The 20,424-nt window shown below is 62.5% G+C and overlaps 3 protein-coding genes across 4 annotated transcripts; 2 read left to right on the top strand and 1 right to left on the bottom strand.

The window, feature by feature from the left end:
* The first annotated feature begins 218 nt into the window (after positions 1 to 218).
* TSSK1B (testis specific serine kinase 1B) lies at positions 219 to 3,941 on the top strand. The gene is given in 2 exon segments (XM_082417244.1): positions 219 to 2,415; positions 2,419 to 3,941. Coding segments are annotated over 2 exon segments (1,104 nt in total). The 5' UTR covers positions 219 to 2,349; the 3' UTR covers positions 3,457 to 3,941.
* A 3,711-nt stretch (positions 3,942 to 7,652) lies between these two features.
* On the top strand, positions 7,653 to 8,990 carry TSSK2 (testis specific serine kinase 2). The gene has a single exon (XM_082416388.1). It carries the CDS (start codon positions 7,855 to 7,857, stop codon positions 8,941 to 8,943), a length of 1,089 nt encoding a protein of 362 aa, XP_082272514.1. The 5' UTR covers positions 7,653 to 7,854; the 3' UTR covers positions 8,944 to 8,990.
* Positions 8,991 to 10,634: 1,644 nt separating this feature from the next.
* Positions 10,635 to 20,410, bottom strand: ESS2 (ess-2 splicing factor homolog). Of its 2 annotated transcripts, XM_082417121.1 has the most exons (11): positions 20,235 to 20,410; positions 19,061 to 19,229; positions 18,868 to 18,969; positions 17,882 to 18,007; positions 16,924 to 17,093; positions 16,703 to 16,820; positions 16,293 to 16,426; positions 15,565 to 15,667; positions 13,977 to 14,086; positions 11,581 to 11,696; positions 10,635 to 11,173 (listed from the first exon to the last, which is right to left on the bottom strand). In XM_082417121.1, the coding sequence occupies exons 1-11, from the start codon at positions 20,367 to 20,369 to the stop codon at positions 10,894 to 10,896; spliced, it is 1,563 nt and encodes a 520-aa protein (XP_082273247.1). In that variant the 5' UTR covers positions 20,370 to 20,410; the 3' UTR covers positions 10,635 to 10,893. The 2 variants fall into 2 exon arrangements, with proteins under 2 accessions (XP_082273247.1, XP_082273248.1); XM_082417122.1 differs by lacking the exon at positions 17,882 to 18,007 and having other exon boundaries at positions 20,235 to 20,408.
* Between the last annotated feature and the right edge of the window lie 14 nt (positions 20,411 to 20,424).

Below are 20,424 nucleotides of genomic sequence, written 5' to 3'. Positions count from 1 at the left end.
GGGACCTGCGTGTTCCCCATGCGCAGTGGCCTGAAGGGGCGTGGCCCAAGGGCGGGGCGGTGGCTGAGGGGTGGGCCCTTCGGGGGCGGAACTACGAGGAGTCAAAGGTGCCATTGGCTGAGCAGAGAGGAGAGGCTCGGGGGCGGAGGCTCAGCGGCGGAGCTTCCGAAGGGCCCCGCAGAGCCCGGGCGGCGGAGCCGAGATGACAGACACGGAGGGGCGGGGCGTGGAGGGGACAGGGCGGTACGGGGGCGGGGCCTGAAGGGAGGGGCGGGGCGCAGGGGAGCCGGTGGGCGGGGTGGGTATGGGCACCGGGTGAAGAGGGCCCTGGGACACCTAGCGTCTTCACACCTCGCGCACCTGCAGCCCCAGGTCCGGTCAGTGGGCCAAGAGTGCGCCCCAAAGTCGTCTTTTAAAGGCCGAACCGCTGCGGAGAGGGATGAGGAAAACTGGAGGGACCCGGCCTAACCCTGAGGAGGTTCCGGAGGTGGTTCCAACTCGTGAGGAACACGCAGGTGTGCTTCACCGGCACATACAACTGAAACGTTTCAAACGGATGAGGGAGTAGCCTCAAGGAGGGTTACACAAGGAGAGCTGACAGGGAAGCCCAGATCCTAGAGACGGAGCAAAGCCCCCTCTGGAGGAAGGGCCCTGCCCGCACAGTGGGGACAGGAGAACGCAGCACAGCTGCCGCCACAGCAGGCCCGTCTGCACGGAGGGAAGCCGCCGGGGGACAGCGCTCCGAGCGCTGGCCGCGCACCTGTCACCGTGGGAGGGTACACAGTAGGTGGGGTGTCCCCAACGAGAGAGGAGCAAGCCCTCCAAAGGAAGGACCACCAGCCACGCACACAAGGGCTTTCCCAGGGTGTCAGGGTGGGGAAGAGGGTGGGTAAGAGGGTGGGGGAAAAGGGTGGGGATGGGAGCAGAGAAAAGGGGGAGGGCCAAGGTTGGTGGGCACCCAGCCCAGCCCTGCCCACCTCCAGCCCACCAAATCACTCTCTAGGAGCAGTCACCCCAAGCCCCTTCAGGGCATGGTCCTCCCGAGCATCCCAGGATTCCAGCCTGGGACATTCAGGGTCATCTGAGAGAGGCACCCACTCCCTCTGGACGGATATGGCCAAAGTCAACCCCAAGGCTAGGCCAGACCTGCCCGCTCCTGTCCCCTCGGGGCGTGGCACACAACAGGGGCCCACAGCAGAGGGGCCCCACTGCTGGTGGAAATGGCGATCCCTGTCCAACGCTGCCCTGTTAGCACATCCTCAGGGAGCATTCCCGGGAGAAGCTGCTGCACTGAGAGGAGTCCAGGCCCACCTTCTGCCCCCCAGCCCCAGATCTGCCCTGGGAGCCCAGCCAGGGCTATGGATGGTCAGACCCCCAGGAGGGAACTCACAGCCAAGAGCAGAAACCCCGGCCAGTTGTACCCCACAGAGCCGGCCAGTAAAGGTTCGGATGAGGAGAGCAGCACAGGAAAGTGAAAAGTCCAGCAGACCACGCAGCAAGCGGGCAGAGCCCCAGCTTCCTAAACTGCATTGACCACTGGCCAGGATCCTTGCCCCTCCTGACCCACCTCCCCCTTCTCGGCCTTGCTGTGCAGCCAGCAGGCTGCCTGCATGGACATTATCAAGGGCTTTCAGGGCTGCAGGGAGGGAGAAGAGGTCAGGGACGTTTCTCCCCCCCCCCCCCACCCCGTGGGGTCCTGTGGCCTCCACCTGAGATCACTGCTTCTGTCAAGGCGGCCCTCCCTGTACTCCTCTTCCCAGGTCCCAGCGACCACCCTTCTTCCAGCGGTTCATTACTACTCAGGGTTCTCTACACTCTGCTCCATGTTGGTAAATCATCCCCTAATTAAACTCTCCTCAGACAGTCCTAACTTAAGTGTGTCTCCTGTTTCCTGATGAGACCCAGAGTGATGGGACTGCCTGCCCTGGATTTCCAGGGATGCCCCGGGTTGCAGAAATCAACCCGCCACTCCACCAGCAGGCCTGGCTCTGGTTTGGAGGCTTGGGCTGACCGATGCACTCCCCACAGCCCCCTCCTACCTCGGGTCCCAGCCGAGCATGAGGCCATGCTCCGCTGGCCTTCTGTCTGCTGCAGCCCACTGGCCGGCCTTCCAGGGTTCCGAGTCTTAGTGGCTCAGGCCAGAGCCTCATTCCCCAGGGCAGTCCTCCTTTATGACTTCACCCACTGAAGTCACCAGGGAGACAATGCCGAATGTTCCACCCCAGAGTCTTGGCCTCTAGGAGGCAGGCCAGAGGACTCTCTGTCCACAGTGTAAATGAGGACGCCGCTGGCCCATGTCCCGCAGGGATGTAGAGGGCAGCCTCAGGGGCACTGGGCGCTCCCGGCACCATGGATGATGCTGCCGTCCTCAAGCGACGAGGCTACATCATGGGAATCAATTTGGGAGAGGGCTCGTAAGCAAAAGTCAAATCCGCTTACTCTGAGCGCCTGAAGTTCAACGTGGCGGTCAAGATCATCGACCGCAAGAAAGCCCCCACAGACTTCCTGGAGAAATTCCTTCCCCGGGAAATTGAGATTCTGGCCATGCTAAACCACCACTCCATCATCAAGACCTACGAGATCTTTGAGACCTCTGACGGCAAGGTCTACATCGTCATGGAGCTCGGGGTCCAGGGCGACCTCCTTGAGTTCATCAAGACCCGGGGGGCCCTGCAGGAAGACGATGCGCGCAAGAAGTTCCACCAGCTGTCCTCAGCCATCAAGTACTGCCACGACCTAGATGTTGTCCACCGAGACCTCAAGTGTGAGAACCTTCTCCTCGACAAAGACTTCAACATCAAGCTGTCCGACTTCGGCTTCTCCAAGCGCTGCCTGCGGGATGACAGCGGCCGACTGACACTGAGCAAGACCTTCTGTGGGTCGGCGGCGTACGCGGCCCCCGAGGTGCTTCAGGGCATCCCCTACCAGCCCAAGGTGTATGACATCTGGAGCCTAGGCGTGATTCTCTACATCATGGTCTGCGGCTCCATGCCGTATGACGACTCCAACATCAAGAAGATGCTGCGCATCCAGAAGGAGCATCGCGTCAACTTCCCACGCTCTAAGCACCTGACGGGCGAGTGCAAGGACCTCATCTACCGCATGCTGCAGCCGGACGTCAACCGGCGGCTGCACATCGACGAGATCCTCAGCCACTGCTGGGTGCAGCCCAAGGCCTGGGGCCTGTCCTCTGCAGCCATCAACAAGGAGGGGGAGACCTCTCGGGCCACCGAGCCCCCGTGGACTCCTGAGCCCAGCTCCGACAAGAAGTCTGCCACCAAGCTGGAGCCCCGGGAAGAGGCCCGGCCCAAGACCTGGGCAGAGACAAGACCCGAGGAGGAGGCGCTGGCGGTGCAGGTGTCAAGGCAGTCAGAGGCCATGGGCCTCACCAGCGAGCAACCCAGCAAGGAGATCAAGGAAGGGGCCACCCCGCAGCCTTCAGAGACACACACCTAGTCAGCTCTCGCGGCCCAGGGGGCCGGCAGAAAATGAGGCAGTGTTCATGGCCTCAAGCCTGAGCTCCAAAGAAGCCAAGGGACAAGCCGAGAAGGAAGATAGTCCCAGATGAGCCGCTATTTTCGTCAGTTTCTTCCCCCTCCCTTTGACCTTGGTAACTCATGTGGCTAAAGAAGCAATAAATCACTATATTACTGCAGACCCTGAGGTCAGTGTCTTTGCCCTGCGGGCTTTGGTCGCCCAGGGAGAGGATCCTGCACTCCCCCTGCCCCCACTCTCAGACCGCGCTGCACTTCACCTCCCGCTTTGGAAAACACAGCCCTGTGTGCCCAGCCCTGACCGTGACCTCAGGACCTGGACCGGAGCAGAGCTGAGTAAGGAAGACATTGCTTCAAGAGGGAGGCCCATGAGTGCGATGCCGGGCTGGAGAGGGGCGCGAAGAGCAGGTGGCTGCAGGCAGAGGAGGGCTGGGAGGCGGGGGCCTTCCCCCCGAGGTCTAGGTCCTCAACAGCCCCACAAGGCTGCCAGTGGGGAGAACCTGTAGAGGCAGGCGGACCAGCCTCCCTCGAGCCCCTCCCCGTGGGCAGCTCTTTCTGCTCTGGCTCCAGGGTCCCCCACGTCCTGCCAGCACCCAGTTCCCAACAGTGCCCTGAGTCATGCCGCCTCGTGGGCATCCCCCAGCAGCAGGGGCCCTGCTACATGGCCAGCCCCTCTCCAGCCTGCATGTCCCGCAGTCACTGTGTGGTCTGAACACATTTTGTTCCCCTCTGGTCCCAGTTTCTCCCAGGGGTGATGCTCCTGCCAAAGCAGATAAGCAGACACTGGCGAGCAGGAGGGCACAGGCGTCCTCACACGCGTGCCCAGCCTGCGGCCATGGTGTCTGCAGAGGGAGCAGGCCCGCGTGTGCATCACCGGCTGCTGGGCACTGCGGGGCCCGCCATTCCGGTTCTCACGCTGTCCTTACTCCGGCTATGCCGCGGCAGCTGCTTTCTCCTCCTGATCTGCACGTGCGCCTGACAACCTCGCATGGACCTGTGGGTTTAACACACCAAAAGAACAAGGCTCGCCTCTCCTCCCGCCCCTGCTGGTGTCTTGGGAGACGTGAGGTCCAGTGAGTGCCCCAGACATGGCCTCTGCCTGGCTCCTCCGTCTCCCCACAGCCACCTCCACACATCCTGTGTCCCCAGAGCTGGGCATCCCCATGTGTCAAGGCTCAGTCACCACCTAGGCCCCTGCCCTTGTTCCCCATCGCCGCCCACGGTGGCCAGAGCCCTCCTTCTGCACCCAGTCTGGCTCCCACTGCCTGCGGGAAGGATCCCCACACCTAACCCTTGAGGTCTTCCCAGGTCTGGCCTCCCAGCCCCCTGCCATGTGCCATAGCCCTGCTTGTGGACGCATCCCTGCAGCCCTGCCCATCTCTCCAGGTTTGGCCAAGGGGCCACGGCCTCCACACACAAAGCCTTCTGGGGGCCTCTGCCAGGGCAGGCCTGCGAGTGAGTGCCCAGGGTCCAGGACAGAACCGCTGCAGAGTAGTCCTGGAGGACCCGGGAACCCAGAGTCACACAGCTTGCCTAGCGGTAGAGTGGAATTCCAGAGCGCATGGGGCCAGCGGGGGTGGGGACGTCCCAGGAGGCTTGTGAACCTCCTCCGTCATCAGTGCGGTCATTGGGGCAGAGGGCAGCGCAATGCAAGGGGGCCTGGGAGCGACTCATGGCAGCCCAGCCCGGAGGCATGCCTGGGCAGGAGGGACCTCAGGAAGGTGCACCTACTGTGTGCTTTACAGGTGGGGAGATGGCTCAGAGAGGGTGGGGCGACTGCCGGAAATCATACAGTGCGGAGCAGAGGCCCAGGTGCGTGAGGCTCCCTCCTCCCCAGGTGGCCTTAGATGCCGGGCTACTCCTGTGAGCTGTTCCACTAAACACAGCCTGGGCTCAGACCCTTTCAGGCCCTTGATCCTGAAGCTTTAGGATCAAGACCCTCAATGTGGCCTCCGTGCTCCCTCCCGCCCCCGCATGCTCTCACCACGCTGACCTTTCAGACCATCACACGCACTGCAGTCCCCGTCCTCCTCCGTGTGGCCTGACCTCAGACCTCAGCATTCCAGCCTCCCTGAGTCCAGCCCCAGCTCTCTGACCTCACAGCTCCATGTCCCTGTGTCACGGCCCAGCCGCAGGGCATTCATACTGTGGGTGACACTGAACCTCCCTGGCCTCCGGGCTCCAAAAAGGCAAGGTTCTGTTCATGTCACCCAGGGCCTGAGGCCGACCCTCGAATGCCATGGAGTGGAGAAATGGAGGCCAAAGCTCCACGGGGGGCGTCCCAGGGTCTGCAGGTCTGGGACCCACAGGCCCGTAGCCGGGAGCACCCTGAGCCCCTATCCAGTCTAACATCCCCCCAACCCAGCGCACCAGCAGCCCCTGCCCCTGCGTGCACATCCTGGGCAGAGCCGCCTGCTCCACACCCGGCAGGTCCGCTGGCCTGATGCTGGCACATGCCTCCTCCATCCATGTCCCCCAAGAACCAAAGAGGCCACACTGTCCTGGGCAAGGGCGGGTGTGGAGAAGCAGAACCCACAACAAAGGGGAAAGCAAGCGGTGGGGTCGGCCAAGAGGGCAGACGTGCAGGGTGCCCCCGACAGAGACCTGGGGGCGAGGGAGACAGGTGGGGAGGGTGCCTGGCTTCCGGGGCCTGACCTGGGGGCCTCACAGCTGGCCCCTCTATGACACAAATGAGTGAAGTTCTGGTCATTTCTACCAAAGCCCCCAGGAGAAAGGCAGGCATCAGGCCAGTCACTCCCGCTGGCATCTGGACCCGGCTGCCCTGCCCTGAGATCTTCCACACAGACCTCCTGCCAGGGAGCTCTCCGCGCTCCAGGTGTGTACACGCGCTGTGCTCCGGCCAGGACAACACACCTCCCGGCACCTGGGGGAGCCCTGCTGATCCCCTGCATGCAGGTTCCACAGTCACTCCCACCCACCCACCCACCCACAAACAGGACTTCCTCTCCCCCAACCCCTGGAGAACTGAGCACACACACGGCACACCTCCTGTCCTGGCAACGCACTACAGAGGACAGACAAGTGGACAGCAGGGCTTGCGAAGCACCCGAGGAGACGCTACAGGAGGCCACGTTTCCCAAAGCAAGAACAAAAGGGTTTCCACATTGTTTCCAGGGGCAAAGACAGTCTGAGATGCAAAGATGATGTGCCCTCCCAGGGTTCCAACAGCTCACAAAGGTCCCAGCGACATAATTCAGGATCCCCCCTCACCCAGGTGCTTGCTCTTCACTGTCAGTGCTAGGGGTGCTGCCGTCCCCCAAGACCCCCGGGACCGCAGCACCAAGGCTCCACCTGAGGCTCCGCCCACTCACTGGCCAACGCATCAGAACCCAGTCTCCCTCTGTTGCCGGTCCCCCTCCCCACGGGCCTGCCCCGTCCAGCCTCCCTGTGCCTGGTCATAGGCGCTAGCCTCCGCTCACCCCAAAGCCCCTTCCCTATGTGCTCTTCCAGGACCCGTCTGAAAACGGGACTTGGGTTCTGGCTGCTCCTGCCCCGGGACCTGCAGCAGCTGTCCCCTGACCCTCTCCTCCACCTCCTCCTAACTCTGGGACTCAGCCATTCTCAGAATGTCCTTCCCTCCCCAACGCCCTTCCCTGCCTGGACCTATCACCCCCCCACGGAACGTTCATCTGCCAGCCCACTGGGGACCGGGCTGCCGGGCTGGGCACTCACAGCCTCTGAGCTGCCCCCTGCCCGAAGCACGCCCTGCTCGCCGCCACAGCACTGATCCACCCCCACCCCACCCCTGCTCCCCGGACAGCTGGTCTTGTCTCCCAGGCTTGGAACCACCGCCAGCCCGGCCGGACCAGGGCAGTCCCTCCCCGGCACGGCGGGTTCCAAAGACACAGCCCCAGAGGGGGTGCTCATCACACCTCAAAGAAGCGGCAGGAAATTGGCCCTCGTGGGACAGAGGCCATTGCAGAGTCAGTCCCCACATCCAGGAGAGGGAAACGGGCGTGGGGCCCGCACGCTGGCTGGACCTGGGCGGTCCCCTGGGCCTGACTTGGGACAGTGCAGCACAGCGAGGAGGAAGAGCAGTGCGGGTCACCACAGTCCTGGGCGCCAGCTTCCTTCCAGCAGGCAGGGAGCAGCACTCCTGCCAGGCCAGCCTGATTTCCGGGGCTCCAGGGCCTGTCCCCCGCCCAGTTCCCACTCCAGGCAGCCTGGCTTTATGACTTCACAGGCTGAAGTCACGGGGGGACAATGCTGGGTGTTCCACACCTCCAAGTGCAGGCCCAGACTGGCCAGACGGCTCCCCACAGTGCAAACGAGGACAATGCCTGCTGGCCCAGGTGGGGAGGGGATGTAGAGGGCAGTGGCACCAGCCGCTCCTGGCACCATGGATGATGCCGCAGTCCTAAGGAAGAAGGGTTACATCGTGGGCATCAACCTGGGCAAGGGCTCATATGCAAAAGTCAAATCCGCCTACTCCGAGCGCCTCAAGTTCAACGTGGCCGTCAAGATCATCGACCGCAAGAAGACGCCCACGGACTTTGTGGAGAGATTCCTTCCCCGGGAGATGGACATCCTGGCGACCGTCAACCACCGCTCTATCATCAAGACCTACGAGATCTTTGAGACCTCCGACGGCCGTATCTACATCATCATGGAGCTCGGAGTTCAGGGCGACCTACTCGAGTTCATCAAGTGCCGGGGAGCCCTGCACGAGGACGTGGCACGCAAGATGTTCTGGCAGCTGTCCTCCGCCGTCAAGTACTGCCACAACCTGGACGTCGTCCACCGAGACCTCAAGTGTGAGAACCTTCTCCTTGACAAGGACTTCAACATCAAGCTGTCCGACTTCGGCTTCTCCAAGCGCTGCCTGCGGGACAGCAGTGGGCGCATCATCCTCAGCAAGACCTTCTGTGGGTCGGCGGCGTACGCGGCCCCTGAGGTGTTGCAGGGCATCCCCTACCAGCCCAAGGTGTATGACATCTGGAGTCTGGGTGTGATCCTCTACATCATGGTCTGTGGCTCCATGCCCTATGACGACTCGGACATCAAGAAGATGTTGCGCATCCAGAAGGAGCACCGCGTGGACTTCCCACGCTCCAAGAACCTGACAGGCGAGTGCAAGGACCTTATCTACCGCATCCTGCAGCCGGACGTCAACCGGCGGCTGCACATCGACGAGATCCTCAGCCACTCATGGCTGCAGCCCCCCAAGCCCAAAGCCGTGTCTTTGGCCTCCTTCAAGAGGGAGGGTGAAGGCAAGTACCGGGCTGAGTGCAAACTGGACACCCAGCTGGGCTCGTGGCCCGAGCACCAGCCTGAGCACCAGCCCGACCACAAGCTGGGGGCCAAGAACCAGCACCGGCTGCTGGTGGTGCCCGAGAACGTGGACAGGATGGAGGACCGGCTGGCCGAGACCTCCAGGGCGAAGGACCATCACGTCTCCGGAGCCGAGGTGGGGAAGGCGAGCACGTAGCGGTGCGGAGGGCCCGGGGGGCATGGCGCGATGAGCACCCCGAAAGCTAAGTAGGAGGTAGAATCTGAAGAAGGCACAGGTCCAAGAACAAGTAAAATCCGTCAATTAAACCGTTATTTTGATTACGTTCTATTAGCTTTCTTCCACTTAGTAGCAAAGACGTTAAATCCTGACCACCAAATAAACCAGAGTGTATACAGCAGAGAGGCCCGCGAGGAGTCGTTTTCTCTAGGGCTCGGCACTCCCCTCCCTGCGGCGCAGGGGATCTGAAGTGGGGGCCAGGCCTCATGGGCAAGGACTCCGCGGCCGCCCGCCCGCCAAGCCCCCACATGCCTCCCCACCCTGCCCAGACCCCCACCTCAGGCAGCCCTTCCTCAACACCCCCCTCTCCCTTCGTTCCCGCAGTTGGGATGGGAGACCCCAAAGCCGAGACCTTCCAGTGTCATTCCCCCGGCGCTATCCCCGCCAAGCAGCCCTCATGCTTTATCAGCCATCACCCCCATCCCCGCCAGGTGGTCAGCACCTGGTCTTTGGTGGCCTTGCCTGGACAGCGCCCCGCATCTCGCTCACACCCACCCAGACCTCCACCCCCTACTTGCTGGGGGCTCCCTCAGGGCCAAACCCACCCTTCTCTATGGAGAATAAAGCACCCAAAGCGGCCCTTTCCTCACCCTGGACGGTCCCAGCCCCGCCCCCTTGGTGGGGCACAGGGCACAGCCAGGACTTGGCTCCCAGGAACTTGCAGGACTTCTCTGAGGAGGAGTGCGGGCCAGCTGGTGCCCAGGCAGCCTCCAGGGAGCATGAGGATGGCCCACTGCAGGGTGCACGTGCTCAAAGCATGAGGGGCTCCCATCTGAGCAGACCCCAGGCTGCCTCTCTGAGCACAACCCGACCCCACCTGAGGCCTAAAGAGCCTGTCTGGGAGCCAGCCCACCTCCCTGTGAGGAGCTGGCCCCAAGACTTCCAGGGTCAGGCACCAACACCCTCGGGCCCAGAGGCAGGTGCCCGCCCGTGGTGCCCACAGCGCTCTCGGGTCCAAGTGGAGCCCAGCCCCACTGCTTGTGACACTGTGGCCCAGGTTACTGTTACATGGGGGTCTCGCTGGTGGGGTGACAACGGGGTGAGGCCAGCAACCCAGCAGCACGTGGAAGGCAGGGCCTGGAGCCCCGAGCAGAGGGAGGGAGGGGACATGGAGACGGCCCTGGCCATCTGAGCTGGAAGCCAGGTGCTTGGGAGGTGATGGCTGAGGCCACTGGGAAAGCACCTCCCAAGGGAGCAGCCTCACATGCAGGACCCGTGCAGCCGTATCACCAGCAAACCACGCAGGTCAGGCCTGGCCAGGGAGGCTGTGGACCTGGGCCCAGAGACTGGGTGAACCTGGCGGTGGGGGGACCAGGGACCAGCTCTTCATGCAGGAAAACGTGGGGCACAACTGCCAAGGGCTCTGCCCTCCCCAAGGGTGGACCGAAGGGCTGTGAGCTCAGCTCAGAGGCAGGTCCCCAGCCCTGGGGGCACCACCGGAAGCAACACAGGCAGCAGCAAGAAAGGCTGGACACCCCGGCCCTCCGAGGGTCACCATCCAGCAGCCTCCTCCCAGAAGGTCTGCGGTCCTGAGCGCAGGATGCAGGTGCGATGCAGGCACGAGGGTGACCCCAGGGCGCGCAGGCCACAGGGCAGAGAGGCAGCCCTGCTGAGCTGTAGATGCTCTTTAATGAGGATTAAATAGGAACAGGTTGGGGTTCGACAGAAAAGCATGTCAGCAAGGCCCTGGGATGCTCCCCAAGGCCGCGGGGCAGGTCCTGTGCCAGCCCAGCACCTGTCTTCTGGGTCTCCTGGGATGCTCGCTGCTTCGGGCTCAGGCCTGGGTCCCCAGAAAGCCAGAGTCCTCTGCTGGGCAGAGAGCTGCCCTGAGGGCTCCACGAAGCTCCCGCGGGCCCAGCCCAGGACGGACTAGAAGAAGTCTGAGGCTTTGCGCCGGGCGGGGAGCTGCAGCAAGTTGTCCGTGATGCAGGCCGGATCCTGGCTGAGGGGGGTGCGTGTGGCAGAGGCAGGAGCCGGTGTGCTCGTCGGGGTCTGGGGCCCGCCGGCTGGGGTCTTGAGGTGGGTAGAGCGTGCTGGGGACGGTGTGTAGCTGGCACGCAGGGCCCGGTCCGTGTACTTGCTGGCTGTCCTGCTCACGAGGCGTTGCAGGGCTGGAGACATGGCTGGGCTCAGGCCTTTGGGGGTGAGGCTGCAGCGGAAGGAAGGGGTGGGTGAGAGGCAGGATTAGGCCCGACCGGGCTCTCCCCGCAGCAGGGCCTCCCTTGGCCCCACAGGAAGGCTCCCAGGAGATGTGTGATCATTCTGGGTGGGGACCTGGATGGCCTGGCCCAGACAGTGAGCCTGAGCCTGCAGTCGAGGGGTGTGGCTGCCCTCGGCTGAGAGGCTGCAGTGGACCCCAACCCTCTCCGAGGGCAGCGATAACACCGACTCCACGGGGTGGACAGGAGCTCAGTGGGGACAACGGGCCTAAAGGCGCCGCAGGTACGCGGGAGGAGGAGGCCGTGCACGAGGCGGAGAGGGCCCCGCTCCGGCCGGAGGGACGGCCACAGGCCCCGGCCCTGAGAGCGCCCACTGCAGGGGCCGGGCCACCCTCACCTGGCTAGGTTCTCTGTCGCCCTCCGCAAGGCCTCCTGCTTCTTGGCCCGGTTCTTGGCGGCAGCCTCGTTGGCCATCTTCAGCCCCAGCCGCTCCCTGCGTCCCGGCTCCAGGATCTAAAAGACAGCAGGCGTGGGGGGGCTGGGCCACTACCCAGCCAGGGAGTCCTTGCCGTGGGGGCGCTGGCCTCTTCCCGTGGCCCCTGAGGTCCCAACAGCCCACCATCGCTGCCCCTGAAAGCCCCCAGCCAGCCTGAGCTGCCCACCCGCCCAAGGCCCACCCGGGTTCTTCATGAAGCTGGCACTGCCCGGTCAGGCACCTGTGACCCCCTTCCAGGAAAAGGGCCTGTTTCAATATGCCTTTGTCTGACTGCCAGGGTGTACCAGCCTCTGCGTTTCCATAGAGAACTTCAAGAAATGTTTTGTGGGCCTGTCTTTCTGTTCGTTTGTTTTAAAGATTTATTTATTTAATTTTATTTTCTTTTTGCTTGCGTCAGGTCCTAGTTGCGGCACACGGGATCTTCGTTGAGGGATGTAGGATCTTCGTTGTGGCGCACGGGCTTCTCTCTAGTTGTGGCATGCGGGTTTTTCTCTTCTCTAGTTGTGGCGTGCAGGCTGCAGAGTGCGTGGGCTCTGTAGTTTGCAGCACGCGGGCTCTCTCGTTGAGGTGCGTGAGCTCAGTAGTTGTGGTGTGTGGGCTCAGCTGCCCCGCAGCATGTGGGATCCCAGTTCCCCGGCCAGGGATATAACCCGCGCCCCCCGCATTGTAAGGCATACTCTCCACCACTGGACCACCAGGGAAGTCCCTGGGCCTATCTTTCTATTGGTTTTTTGTTTCCTTTCTCTCTTGCAGGAGTTTCATCTACGTTGGCTGAGTTAACGTACACCGTTCAGATTCCTCTTCAGTTATCTGCTTGTAGTTTTACTTTTGACATTTTCCGCTGTAACTTTTGATGTTTTCCGCTGTACTCGGGGTTGTCATCTTCCTGTAGCGCGATCCAGCCCCCACTCCCTTCGTGATTTCTCCCTTTGCTGTCGTGTTTAGAAAGCCTTCCTGCCTCAACGTCACATTAAACGTCGACTGGTATGTTATTCTGAGGTTTAACATTTGTTGTTTTAACATTCAACTTTTCCATCTTCCCGGAACTCATCCTGCCGTGTACACTGAGGGCCTGGCTTGTTACCCTAGCTCCACACACTCAGCACGGTGCCCCAAATCCTGCCTGGGCACTGGGACCAGGCTCAGGCCTGACCCACCTGCCAAGGGTGGCTTGCTTCAACGCCTGACGGCACACATCCCCCTGCAGGTTTTTCTCAGCTGTCGCCGCATCCCAGGCTGAGAACCAAGGTGCCTGGGCCCCGCACACGCTGTCTGGCCACACGTCACCCTTGCACTGGGGAAGCACCCGCCCCTCAGCCACCAGGTTTCTGCCGCACAGGTCTGTGCTTTCTCTCCAAGCCAGTCGCTCCTATGATTGTATGTTTCTGTTGCTACAGTGACTGACACTTTTTCCTTTGCATTCCACACTGGTGTTGCCTGTGTTTAAAGAGACCCGTGACCCTGTCCCCTCCGCAGACCTATGTGAATTCCAAATTCCGTGCCCCATTCTTTGGGGCTTCAAAGCAGATGACGTGACCCTGCAGCCTTCAGCCTCTGTGGCACCACCCACCTCTGCCACCAGCAACCCCCCCCCAGCACCCGACAGTACGTGCAAGGCTCTGGGGACCTCCCCCACTTCCCCCCCAAACCACACCCATCGCTCAGTTTCCCCACAAACTGTGTGCAGACCAGGGACCTGCCTTCCCAATGTTGCTCTGGGGCCCCACCTGCCTGTCTGTTCGCTGGCACCTTCCCGGGCCACCCCATCCCTACAAACCACCTGCCATCCGGCCCCCTCACCTGCCTGCCTGGCCCACAAACCGCCTTCCTCCTGGGCTCCAGGCCTTGTGAACCTCAACTCTGACTGCTCCTATGACACCGGGCTGGGGGCGCCTGACCTGGTTCTCCCGTAACCAGAGGCCTCTCTCTGCAAGGACACAGCCCTCCTGAGGACACAGCCGCATCCCACAGACACTAGGGTTCTGGGACCCTTCCCGCCCTCAGGCTGCAGCACAGCAGGAGTTCCTGGCCCACCTGAGACCACCCCTCATCTCTGAACAGCCCCATCCTCTGGGCCTGCAGGCTCGGAGCGGCCCCGGCAGCTCCCTGCCTTGGTGCTTCGAACCCCCCACCCCAGTCTCTCCCCCAACCCACCCACCCGCCCACGCCTGTCCTCAGTGCCTGGTCCTACGTGGAAGTGCAGGGCCTGCCCAGGTGTGCAGCCCATCCGCTGTGCACGGAGCTATGGGTGCTCAGGAGGCCCTGAGTCCACCCGTGCTGCTCCCACCGTGACCCACCTTGAAGGCTGGCCCTGGCGTCCTATCCACGTAGGGCGTTTCAGATCCTTCGACTCTCAAGGGCGTGTTCTCAACCTCCCCCCAGGTCATCAGTGGGGACTCGTTCACACCTGCGGATGGAGAACCCACAGCCAGCTCAGGCCTGGGACCCGGATGGGGGTCGCAGCTCACAAGCACCAAGGCCAGCAGCTGCCCTCTCTCTTTCCCGGGACCAGAACCCAGCACTTCTGACTTCTCGGAGGGAAACATCAAGGCCAGCCCATGCCCCTGCACCGTGGGGCTTAGCCTGGGGTAGGGGGCTTCGCAGAGAAGCTGGGCTGGGTGAGTTAGACCCCCATCCTAGCACAGGGCCAGGGGGCCCCCGGAGGACAGTCACAGGACCCCGCTGCAGGGAGGAGATCCGGGGCCTTCCAGGGCTCCCAAACCTCCCAGGATCCTGGGCAAATCGTGGTGCCTCCACAGGCCCTTGCCATGGCGCAGCCACCGGTGTCCCTGGGTGCAGAGAGAGACCAGCGTGTGCCCAGGAAGCCACCCCGAGTCTCGTGAGCCTGCTGTGATCTCTGGGCTTAGGTTTGTGAGCACCGCACACCTGCTAACGTGAGACCCAGAACTAGGAAAAACTACCCAAGACTGACAGGGACACCCAACCCAGGCCAGTGGCACAAGGCAGGTGGCCTGAGGGAAGCGCACGTGGCCCTGCAGGACCCCTCAGGCCCGTCCTGCCCACCTGCCCGGGCCAGGCACGGCCCCAGGAGGCCCAGGTGCACCCAGTCTTCTGCAGACTGAACTTGGCTTCCATGTGCAGGATGCCTGCCCAGGGGCTTCCCTGGTGGTGCAATGGTTAAGAATCCGTTTGCCAACGCAGGGGACATGGGTTCAAGCCCTGGTCTGGGAAGATCCCACATGCCGTGGGGCAACTAAGCCTGTGCGCTACAACTACTAAGCCTGCGCTCTAGAGCCCGCGAGCCACAACTACTGAAGCCCATGTGCCACTACTACTGAAGCCTGCGCGCCGCAACTACTGAGCCTGCGCTCTAGAGCCCGCGAGCCACAACTACTGAAGCCCGTGTACCACTACTACTGAAGCCTGCGCGCCTAGAGCCCACGCTCCACAACAAGAGAAGCTACCGCAATGAGAAGCCTGTGCACAGCAATAAAGAGTAGCCCCCGCTCTCAGCAACTAGAAAAAACCTGCATGCAGCAGCTAAGACCCAATGCAGCCAAAAATTAAATAAATGGATAAATAAATAAATGAATAAAATTTTAAAAAAGGACGCCTGTCCAGCACCCACTGGACTCACTGCCCTCCCCCCAGAGCCCCTCCGCCTGCTCACCAGGCCAGTCTGTCCCGCTGAGCTCAGGGTGAGCCACAGGAACCACCCAGCTAGACCAGCTGGCCCCACACGTCCCAGGTCGGGCCTGCCTGAGAGCCCAGCCACCCACAGCCCTGTTCGGCCCTGGCACAGATGGGACCCTGGGCCCGAGTCACATGAGGCACAGTGCAGACCCAGGGGAGCGCCAGGAATGCCAGGCCAGCCGGGCAGCCCACCTCCCCCCAGGCCGTCCCACCAGCGGGTGTGTTTCTCACCAGGGGCAGGAGAAGGCGTGGCAATGAATCCAAATCCGCCCACGCGAGGGGACTCCTGGGGGATAAGCTCCTTGCCATCTGGGCCCACCTTGCCCTGTTTGTGCTGGACCGAGAGAAGAGGTGGTGTCAGGGGCCCAGGCCATCCCCGCTGGCTGAACAGAGGCTGCCCACCCCCCCTTCCTGGGTGCAGACCCAGGGGAAGCAGGGAGGACCCTGGCCCTTGCAAGGACCTTGAGGACCTGTCAGAGCGGCAACCAAGTGAGGAAGCACCTCCGCCTTCCACGCCGGGCCACACCTGACATGCGTTACCTTCAGGGGCCACTGACTTCAGGGCCCTGCGGGGGGCTATGCTAACCGGGGCAACTGTGCTCTGATGGCTCCCACAAGGCACCTGTAAAAGTCTCCAAAACAGTCCCCCCACCTCCCATCTCCTCAACGCCATGACCGCCGGAGTCACCGCCCTGCAGTAAATCTGAGGTCAGGAACCTCTGCTGTCTGCCACACCAAGCCCAGCCCACCCCACGGGAACTGGCACAGACCTGACCCACAGAACGTGTCTGATCGAAGCCCCCACGAATGGAGAAGAGACTCAGACCCCGCCACATAGGGACCCAGACACACCCGCACCGCCGAGCCCTGCTGAGCCCAAGGACAGTCCTAACGTATGGGGGTGGCCAGGACCAGAAAGGCAGGGATGCCCACGCCACCCCGCTGGCCCGGCCCCTCACCTGGGCGTTGAGGGCAGCGGCCTGCTGCAGCTGGGACCTGCTGAGGGCCTGGCTAAAGGGGTCCCTGAGGAAGCGGGTGTTCTTATGCACCACCTGCCGTGGCTTCTTGAAGAGCTGCTCTTCATCGGGGACGCCTGGCAGCGGGAGCAGAATCGCCTCAGCGTCAGGGTGGGCAGGCCCCCCGTCCCTCGCTCAGGGCCTGAGGGAGAGGAGCTGGTTCCCCACGGAGCACAGCCTGAATGCAGCCGGGGGAGCCACACGACCGCACAGACTCCGCAGGCGAACCTGCCTGCCCTGAAATGGACCGGGACCCCCAAAGGCCCAGAGTACAGGGGGCACAGACACACACTCCCAAAAGCCAATCCAAACCTTCGGCCCCAGCCTGCGCCCCCGCCCGGCCCGCCGCTCACCCTCTGGGTAGTACATGAGGGAGTTCTTGGCCTTGTACTTCCAGGTCTCCACACCAGCCTGGCCACTCTCCACGGCTTGGCACTCTGCCGACGGGAGCGCGAGACTATCCTTCTGCCTCTGCGTCATGGTGGGAGCGAGGGTCAGGGAGGACCCCCGGCCCTGGGCCCTGGCCCGGGGACCCCCAACCCGAGTGGGTACCGCTGACCCTGCACCAGGGCACCTTCTCAAACTCCTCCTCAGCCTGGTAGAGCCATGAGTGGCGCGCCCGGCTCTTCTCCTTGGCCACCTCCATGATCTCCTGGAAGGAGGCGTTGTCCTCGCTCGTGTACCGGCTCAGGAAGACGTCCAGGCTGGGCAGGGGTTCCCTTTCCTCCTCCTCTGTGGCCTCTCCTGCGCAGGGGTGCGGGCAGGTGACACCAAACCATCATGCAGTCACTCGGTCCCAGAAACCCTCTCTCTGGCCGTGGGTCTGTCTGTGGGAACCCACACTGCCAGACAACACCCCCTTGGGGGCAATCAACTCCCCCAGCTGCCCAGGGAGCCCCCAGGGGCCCTTCCCATCTGCTGGATACCAGTGAAGAGTGCACTCTGACTCAGGCCGGGAGGGGGCGTCGGGCGTTAGAGCAGCATGATCACAAGGGGTCCTCCCACACCAAAACAGTGCCTGTTCTGTAGGCCGTACCTCCAAAACCCTGGGCTGTCCCCCTGCCCCTTATCCTGACTCCCTCTATTCTTGGTACCTGTGCTACAGAAGGGTGACTGTCACCTAAGCCTCGTGACCCGCTAGCGGACCCGATGGCAAGGACCCTGTATTATCTAGCGGTGGGCGGGGGGGCACCTAACAGGCACTGGGCCACACCCCAGGCCGCCCTGGCCGCTGCCAGTGAAAGGGCAGCCCGCTGAGGCGGTGCAGCACTGCATACAGCAGTGCAGATGCGGTGGGGACGACGGGGGAGGGCCTCTACTCCACCCCCTACCACCTGCCAGGCAGCGTGCAAAGCACTGTGCCTAAAAGGTCAAGACGAGTGTCAGAAAGGTGGGCACTCAGACCCCGTCCCTCCACCAAAAGCTCTGGGACCTGCAGAGGTTACTGCCCTCCTGAGCCTCCGTCCCCTCGCCTGCAACTGTGAACTACGTGGTGCCTACGCTCAGGTTACTCAGGGGATTCCTGCATTTACCGAAAAGTAAGGGGGATTCAAAGGAAAGGAATCTGCCAACAGCCTGTGATTCTCGAGCCACATCGCAACGGAGAACCACGCTCTGAGGACACACAGGACGCGCTGTGACTGGCAGGAGGCTGGGTTCTGGAGCAGAAAACGTCACACATGTGCTCGCACAGGGCACCACTGCCAGCGGAGCACACTGTAGACGCGACGCTGGTAGAGAGCAGCTCATGGCCATCTACACACACACATGTCCACCCCGGATGAAGCACCGACTGCAAGGAGGCCCACGGCACACTGTTCACAGGGCCCAAGACGCTCCTTCTGGGGAAGGCTCCCCGGAAAAGTCAGGATGAATCTTTACACTCCAGTAAGCGTGTTGGAGACCCGGAGGCCCAGGCACACCCTAGGTGCAGGGCATGCAGACGGGAGCAAAAGGACCTGCTCTTGTGGAGGGAGAAACGGTAAACAAACAGAAACGCCTTTTAAACTGGCGTGTCCTCCGGCAAGAAAACAGAGCCAGGTGGCAAATCACAGAGCACAGGGTGAGTGACTGCGCTGGGAGGTCAGGGAAGGTTCCCTGACAGGCAGCATCTGAGCAGAGACCTGAAGGAAGAGAAGGAGCAGCCATGCAGTCACCCACAGGGGGCGACCAGCTCAGGAGAAGCAAGTGCAGAGGCCCTGAGGCATCTGAAGGAGGCAGCGAGGGAAGGAGCCCCCGCCCCAGGCTCATGACGCCCCCCCGGACAGAGGTTGGTAGAGTGAGCAGGCCAGCAAGAGGGGGGGCGAGATTCCCATGCCACAGAGGAGGGCCGGAGGCTCAGATGACCCCCATGTTTGGGAGCTGGACCCAGATCTTCTGCCTCCTAGACCCCGTGGGTTGCCCTTTAAGGAGAGACCCTCAGGGACAAGAAGGAGCCTTCCCCTGAACACCCCAGGGCCCCACAGACGAGGTCCCCAGGCAAACCCAACAGTGTGAGGGAAATGGGGCGCTCACTCACCATCGCCGTCCTCCAGGCTGTGGCCCCGGCCCCGGGCCTTACTGCCCACCACCCCGGTGCCCGTGTGCACCTCAGGGGTTTCAAATGTGGCTGGAGTCACATCTGGGGGAAGAGAGGGGATGGAGATTGGAGGGAGCCTGAAGCAACAGTTCAGCGGGGGTCCCCTCCCGCCCCCCCACAGGACTCCTCTTACAGGGCGGAGGAGGCTCTCGGGACATCTTGCCCAGGGCAGAGCCAAACTTGATGGCGATCTGGCGCATCCGTTCCAGGTCTCCATTCTCCTCGGCCTCCAGGTACTCCTTCTGTGCCTGCAGCTTCTCCACATCAGGAAAGAAGTCCCTCTGGATGACCGTCTGGAGACCCTAAAGGCGCGATCAGAACACAAGTCAGAGCTCCCGTCTGCCTCTCCCCTGCCACTCAGCCCACAGGGTACGTGTGAGGCCCCCAACCTCTGTCCAGACCAAGAACCCCCAGAACTTGGGGGAACGTAGTGCTGTAATTTTTTTTTTTTTTTTTTTTGGCCACGCTGTGCTGCTTGTGGGATGTGGGACCTTAGTTACTCTACCAGGGATTGAACCCAGGCCCTTGGCAGTGAGAGCGTGGAGTCCTAACCACTGGACCTCCAGGGAACTCCCATTGGGTGCACTTTCAAAGCCTTCTCTCTCCCTCACTAACTGGTCACTTTCATTCTCCTTTGCTGGCTCCACCTCCACACCAGCTGGACCAATGTGCGTATTGCCACCTTCATTCCACCCATGATCTCCTATTTCCAGTCTGAATCCTTCACCGGGATGCCTTCAGCCAGTCACCCCACCACCAGCACTGGTGGAGATTCCCAGCTCCGCACCTCCAGCCAGACTTGCCCCTGAGCTGCACGTCTGCACACCCAGCTGCCCACTAACGTCACCTGCCTGCACATCCCAGCAGCTTCCCGAACTTAACCAACTTTCTCCCAGCCCCGTGCCAGCTCCTCCTACTTCAAGGGCGGTGGGATGCTCACCCGCTCAATGATGCTGCCACAGTGGCAGCCCGTTTCCAAGACCCCCAGCCTTAACACTTGCCATTATCGCTCTCCAAGAAACCCTCTTTATCGCCATCCTCCCAAATTCCTACTGACCCTTTAATAGAACCTTGTTTCCCTGACACCCGCCCCTTCTGCTCCCTGACAGCAGGGACACCTCTCTCCACACTGTGCTTGTTTGTCCCCCCGACTGTCCACATCCCGAGGGCAGAGACTCGGGCTGCTCCACCTTCGCGAGCGGACAAGAGCGTCGTTACCCAGGAAGCGACCCGGGGGGAGCGCGGGGCGGGGGAGCGCGGGTCAGGGAAGGGGCCTGGAAATCGCTGGCGTCCACGCCGAGTCCTACCTCGATGTACTCCTCCTCGTCCAGGACCCGCTGCCTGCTCGTCGGAGCCCCGGCCTCTCCGGCGGCGCGCTTCCTCCGGGGCCCGGACGCCGCGGGCACCAGCACGGCCCGGACCGGAGCGCCGGGCGTCTCCATCGCTATCCCAGTACCGCCCCAGCGGCGCAGGCGCGGCGCAGGCCGGGGGGGGGGG

The sequence above is a fragment of the Balaenoptera physalus genome (genome assembly GCF_965194825.1).
Source record: "Balaenoptera physalus genome assembly, chromosome: 12".
Lineage (NCBI taxonomy): Eukaryota > Metazoa > Chordata > Mammalia > Artiodactyla > Balaenopteridae > Balaenoptera > Balaenoptera physalus.
Note: the sequence above shows the minus strand (reverse complement) of the source record. Positions and strands in the feature narration are given on the sequence as shown.

What these genes read in the sequence shown, in the direction of transcription:
- ESS2 (XM_082417121.1), bottom strand. Translation starts at nt 20,369, where the DNA reads ATGGAGACGCCCGGCGCTCCGGTCCGGGCCGTGCTGGTGCCCGCGGCG. An exon ending in CCGCTGCCCTCAACGCCCAG is followed by an intron (nt 15,668 to 16,292) that starts GTGAGGGGCCGG and finishes CTCTCGGTCCAG; the next exon opens with CACAAACAGGGCAAGGTGGG. An exon ending in CGCCAGGGCCAGCCTTCAAG is followed by an intron (nt 11,697 to 13,976) that starts GTGGGTCACGGT and finishes GCTGTCTTTTAG; the next exon opens with ATCCTGGAGCCGGGACGCAG.
- TSSK2 (XM_082416388.1), top strand. Translation starts at nt 7,855, where the DNA reads ATGGATGATGCCGCAGTCCTAAGGAAGAAGGGTTACATCGTGGGCATC.